This window comes from Macrobrachium rosenbergii, chromosome 41, assembly GCF_040412425.1.
Source record: "Macrobrachium rosenbergii isolate ZJJX-2024 chromosome 41, ASM4041242v1, whole genome shotgun sequence".
Lineage (NCBI taxonomy): Eukaryota > Metazoa > Arthropoda > Malacostraca > Decapoda > Palaemonidae > Macrobrachium > Macrobrachium rosenbergii.
In genome coordinates, this window is record NC_089781.1 from 81,103,999 (window position 1) to 81,110,630 (window position 6,632).

At 36.6% G+C, this 6,632-nt stretch overlaps 1 protein-coding gene across 6 annotated transcripts in view; it reads right to left on the reverse strand.

Moving 5' to 3' along the window:
• LOC136826921 (neuroplastin-like) overlaps positions 1–736 on the reverse strand; it is a 65,859-nt gene extending 65,123 nt beyond the window's left edge. For 2 of the 6 annotated variants that reach the window (XM_067084491.1, XM_067084490.1), the window contains exon 1: positions 570–736. In XM_067084491.1, coding sequence (XP_066940592.1) covers positions 570–621 — 52 coding nt within the window. In that variant the 5' untranslated portion in view covers positions 622–736. The remainder of the gene's footprint in view (positions 1–569) is intronic. The other 4 variants (XM_067084494.1, XM_067084493.1, XM_067084495.1 and 1 more) reach the window with 3 other exon arrangements.
• Positions 737–6,632: the final 5,896 nt, after the last annotated feature.

A 6,632-nucleotide genomic window follows, 5' to 3' on the forward strand; every position in this document is an offset into this window, starting at 1 on the left:
AAACCCCTACCACATTTCGGACTTAGGAATATCTTTTTCCTAGGTTTCGATGTGTGGTTGGGCTACGACTGGCCACTAGCCTAACGCACCCTACTTCAAACTGCAGATCGACCCACACTAGGTCACTCGAAAGCATCAATAAAATCACCATAAAATCAGTCAAAACGATCACTGGGCCTACCCTAACATACGATAAATACAGGTCTGACATCCTTAACCTTCAAGTTATAAAGGTTAAGACACACCTTATTTTTTGTCAGAGTTCAAATCGGATACCGCCCCTGTAAATGCTAACACTCCCTTCTGTTCAATGCCAAATCTGTCATCGTGCAATTTTTCCGATTTCAATAAATCACCGTTACTTTTACGGCAGCGGTTAGTCAATTACATTTCTGGAATTAATATGACAGGCGACTGAAAACACAATGGCTAAAGATAGTTCAGTCCCACATATATATTGTTGCCAAATCAATCCCCAACAGACCGACCAGACTTCAGTAGACCCAAAAACTCGATACTTCCCAGACACAATCACCGGAAAATACCAATAATTCCATCAAAATACGTACCAAGAGAAAGTCCTAGTAATCCTAGGAACAAGAAGCTATAATAAGCTTTCATTTTTTCAACGGAAAATTGGCCAATACACTACAAAAAATCAAAACAATTGAAGTAGGAGGCGTCGGGCCACCTCCTTGTCGTCGGTGTGAGTGTCGTCTGCAGCAACAGACTGAGTGAGCGGCTCTCGTGCAGGGTGCCAAATCTAGATTGCACACAATTGGAATAAATGATCTGAAGTTTAGAGTCAAGGGACTTGAATTTACAGTCATTGAGTTTCTAAACTAATATTTCAAACAGCTTTCATGCATTGTATCAAAATTTATTCTGGTTTGCTCTCTCATCATTCTCTAACATGTGGCACCACTGTACTTTCACCCTATTAAGGTTGAGAATAAGAAACAAAAGGTAAAGATGGGTTATACCCTCATGTCCGATGACGCAAAAACTGTGCTTTACTCATGCTGCGGTGTACACTTTACAAGCTTATCGTTACAGAGGGTCCATCTAAAACAGTGTGATACAATCTCTCGTATGTTGCGTTTACGCACGTCAAGGCGCATGCAAAAATATTGTCAAGAAATTCGGTTTGCCAGAAATGACGGAATTGGACATAACTGTCATAAAATCATTAAGATTGATTCTGAAAGACAGGAATGTGAGTGACTGTGGACCATTTGACACGACCGCGCTAAACATAATCGATAGCAGTTGAAGAGGGTCATGTCAGAGACAGCAAAAAAAAAAAAAAAGCTAATGATTCGACGCTTTTCGAGAAATAAAATGAAGTTAAGTGTACCGCAGATATCTTCCCTTGACTGAACCACTACTAGAATCAGTACCACATTGTGGAAATGTCAGACAGCTTTGAATATGCAGACCAAAAAAATATTTGACAGAGTTGTGTTATGCGGGTATCGGCTAAGCTATAGTTAAGTTAAAAATATCCACGCCACGACACATACACATATATATATATATATATATATATATATATATATATATATATATATATATATATATATATATATATATATAATATGATCAAATATCGATAAACAGTTTCTAGGAAAAAAAGAGCACTCTCATTTATGATAAAAATGCTGTTGATCATTCCTAACAGGAGCAATTTTGAACCCATTTTTACTCATCTTTGTTGGGAGAGCTTTTCTTTACTTAATCATATTAGGGTGCATTATCTTTTTTAGTCTATGGGAGAGTCTTTATTTGTATTTATATTTGCATATATAGATACATATATATACAATGTATACTGTATTTATCTATCTATCTATCTATCTATCTATCTATCTATCTATCTATCTATCTATCTATATACATACTATGTAGGCATAATCATATATAAGACTGTATCTCTGTGTGTATGATAAACCAATTCATTTTCAGTTCTTGCAGAACATTCTAGCATTAGCAGTCAACAGGATGCAAAAGAGTAAACTTTCTATAACAAAATTTTGTAAATAGACAAGAAATCCCAAATATCGACATATTTAAGCGCAAACGTTAAACTGTTTTCTACAAGTATTACTTTCAGGGTCTAATCTTTCCTATTGAAGAAATTATATATATATATATATATATATATATATATATATATATATATAGATGTATATATATATATAGATAGATAGATAGATAGATAGATAGATAGATAGATACACCATATCGACTGCGGCCTTCTGCACACTGAATTTCTGGCCTCTTTTGGAAGAGCATTGTCAATTTTCTCAGTTTATTTTCTTTCCTGTACTTTTTCATGGCATAGGCTGTGTCAATTGCTTCTCAGTTTCTTTTTCCCAGCTGGAATGGTTTCACAGTGAGGCCTTTGAGCTCGTAATAACAATACTAATAACGAGTAATAGGCTAATAACATATTTCGAAACTGTAGAGCAAAATGGTTGGATCGTTTTTATCTGATGTAATAACTGCTAGGTTGACGTAAAACTCTCTCTCTCTCTCTCTGCTCTGGTTTCTCCTTTTATCGTATATGGACCCTCTGTTTGTAAACGTGGGTTTACCAGATTAACGGTCTACTGTAACATGCGAATCTCTGGCCGTTATCAAGCTGTAAGCATTCATTTGCTTTCTTTTCAGTAACAGTATGAAAAGTAGCACAGTTACACTCTTTAAATATATAACAATATTATCCAAGTAATTATGCAACCCTTCACACTAGTCTTCTTTGACAGATGTAAGAACAAAATTCTTTTACAATTATGAGAACTCATTTGGTTGAGATTAAAGTAATAATTATACTGCTAAACCTTTCCAGTTAATAATAATAATAATAATAATAATAATAATAATAATAATAATAATAATAATAATAATAATAATAATAATATGTCAAAGATGATTTGTCCATTTGGTGCCGCGGCATTAGAACCAAATGTCAACTCACAGATTCATTGCTGTGTATTTATAGTTAAGGGTATTCGTAGCAGTTATATGAATATACACACCAGATGTATGCGAGGTTATCTTTAATACATTAACGCTGCTTACCGAACATAAAGATCAAAGAGAGATAAGTGTATCTTGATGTTAGAACTATAACGTCATCAAGGACGACGGAAACACTACGTCGTTTGGGAAGTTACTCAACGACGCCACTGAATCCTAGACCTAAGAAGAGGGTCTGAGTCACTGCTAGATTCTACGAGAGTTCTTCCGATGGATCGCTGTTCTCGGGCGACGGTTGGAAACAGAAGCAAGACGAAATAAGAATTTAGGTAGATGAGTAAGAGGAAAGTGAAGGAAATGGACGAAATATGAAAGGACACATGAATGTTTACTATAGGATCATGTGGTGCTGCTCCACTAAGCTCGAAGCCTGAGCACCTTCTCTGTGGAAATGTACTATTTTTCCCGTCCATCTCTCATTGTAAGGTCTGTGTGACATTCCCTTATCTATCCTGAGCCCGAGAGGACTGTTAAATGAAAAGGAAAAGGAACGAAAAGAAATGTCTGACGGTCTAATACCACAAGAGGATGTAATTATATTTCATTTCTTTCAAAGCAGTTAACTGCCATGAGAGTCACTGCCATTGCGTCTGCCCCACGGCTAGAGTGTCTGGGGTCTATAACGATAATGGGTCTTCATTTTAAGTAATTATGGTACCCTTTAAATGTTTGAAATTGCACGAATGAAAGAAAGAGAACATAAATTGCCAAAATACTTCATAAATTCATTTGATAGTACAACTTTTACGGTAAATGTTGATTTTCCTTCCTTACATTACATCAATCTTTACATTATAATTTTGTCTTTATATTCGCCAGTTTTACAATAATTTCAAATAATACTTCGCTGATCTACAGTCATTCGTGTTATATCAATTCTGTTCCTCTGAACTGCAAATACTCTGATTCTCGCTAAGTTCAGATTTCAACATAAGCCAAACAAAACCGAGAGGTTTATTCATTTATTTCAAAAATAACTAGAAATTCTATTCTCGTTACGCAACTGACGTCATTTCTTGTAAACAAAACCTCTTATGTAGGCTAATATTTCTTATATATTGAGGTATTATCTAGACCTGGGGCTCTAGAATCTATAAAGAAATTTCGTGCTTACAGGAAAGTTTCAAGGTTTGGTTATTTCATCAACAATTATCTACGGGGAAGAAGAAGGCTGCAAGGGTTAACTTTGTAAACAAATCTGTGAAATCGATTTGATATAGCAGCAACATACGATATGGTATCTGCTGACAAGACGGCCATGGGATTCATTGTTTATTTACAGTCCAGAGTACACAGTGAAATGTGTTTATGCGTTACAGAATATAGTACGAGAAGGGTTCTGTTCAGAAAAGTCTAATGAGAAGAGTTGCTGATCACTGATTGATGAGAAGAGGACCCAAAATCTACTATTCAGTAATTGAGTTCCCATTCCGATAACAGTAAATATTGAGAATCAGAATTAAAATGGCGACGTTCCTCCCTGTTTCAATTGTTAATTTAAAAGCCTTGGATTTCAGTCGATATCTACCATTTTGATGTTCTGGAACATTCGTTTCTCACCCTTACAATTTTGCTTTGGCAAGATTGCAGTTTTTAGATGGTTTGGTTGTAATCGACTTTCGGACCGCTGAATAAATTAGGCAGTGCCAATGCGCGCGCATAAATATATATAAAGAAGTGTGCGCGTTTTTATAAATACCCACTTGATAAATAAAAGATTTTATCAGGAAAATCAACATTAAGCACGCCAATGGAAGCCAAAATGTGTAGAAATATGTTACTTTGGATAATGTACTATGATTAGAACGGCTTTTATATAAATCGCAATGGACGGAGAAGGTACATCGTGATGACAAAGAAAGGGATGATGATGAGTAACAGACTAAGAACGACAAAAGAGAATAAAGGACACAGGAAGAGTATTACTGAAGTCACGTTACAGATGAGGTGTCAAGCGGAGGCAAAAGTTGGAATGTGTGAAGTCACTTTCGTGCCAAATTTTCTTGACGCAAGAGAAATATGAACGTTACATGTGCAAGGAAGTACTGATTTGTTAGATTATCCAACCGACGTCGCAGTATCAAAGGTCACTGACGGTGGGAAAAAGGAAGAGGAAGACGTTGAAATGATGTGTAAATAAATAAATATGAGAAAAAACTATTGACGAACGAGAAAGGAGAGGAGTACAAACTCTTTATGAAAAAAGTTATGTTCACCTGGTTTATGTCGAATAAATGAGAGTTGGGAGACGTTTCAGAAATAGCTTTGTGATTAAGGAAAACGAGAAATTAAAAATAGGATTGTCATATTCAAAATAAAAAAAGAAATGCAGAAAAAGACATTAAAAGAGGGAAGTCATGAAAGTGTAGTATAATAGCCAAGAATCAAAGAACCGCTTCGGAATGCTTGGGCAAGCATCGAATCAGGTCAAAATCGGTCATGTGAACATTGCATTCCCTCTCTGTTCCTTGAGCTCAGATTCATAGCATATTGGCTGCAATGACCTACAAATCGGCGGCCAGTGGCAGAAATAATTCACATGCCGTAATTTATAAATTTGTACTGGGTATTAACCCGGTATGTATCCACCTTTGTCAAAGTCCAGGGCAAACTCATGCTAAGTAAAGTAGACGGCCGCACGAAGATATCGTTTATTAATATAATTTGTCGATCACGCAATATAGAAATGGGTGTATATAATACTCTGATCGCCGAGGGGCTAGTACTAAACACGGCGTCCCAAGGAGCTTCCGCCTATAGCACCTCGGAGTAGGCAGATACATACCGGGTTAATACCTTCGCACTGACGGTAAGGAAGTTCATATAAGAAGGGTCTCTTTCTTGACTGAACAGGTAGGGGGTGAACGAGATAATGTTTAATATCTGATTCTCCTTTGATACCGTTCTATTCAGTTATTTTTTCCTCCAAGTGCATAATAACACGCACAAACACACATAGAGCAACATAAAAAGAGGGTAATCATCCAGCCAAGATGTAATGATCTCATTATGTAATAAGCCACGTCAAACCCCATACAAAAGTAATATATTAAAATACAAATATAATCTATCAATCAAAATAAAACCATACATGCATACTATATATGTGTGTGTGTGTGTGTGTGTGTCATTTTTGACACGTCGATTGTCAAATTGACAACAAACAACTACACGCAGATACAGTTACCAGCAGTCGACGAAGTTTAAGAGAATGAAAACATCGATAATAATAAATGGGGGAATAAATACAGTATAACTATAGGCAAGAGAGAGAGAGAGAGAGAGAGAGAGAGAGGATGTGGGTTGGGGGATGGGCGGCAAGCATGTCTTGAAACACGTTCACCAACTCGACCTGCTACGAGATAATCAGAGAACTTGTTTCAGATTAAAACTACTTATCTGTCGCCAAATTAGTAATGTCTTGTCCTCATCTGTGTCAGTGGTCAGAGTCCGTAGGTCCCCACCAGGCCTCCTACTCCCTTTCACACCTTACCACATTAAGGCAAGTACCCAGGCTGGTACAAGGCCGACTCAATCTAAACCAACAGACTTTTGTCCCAAATAGGCTACTCAAGATCTATATGGTTTCT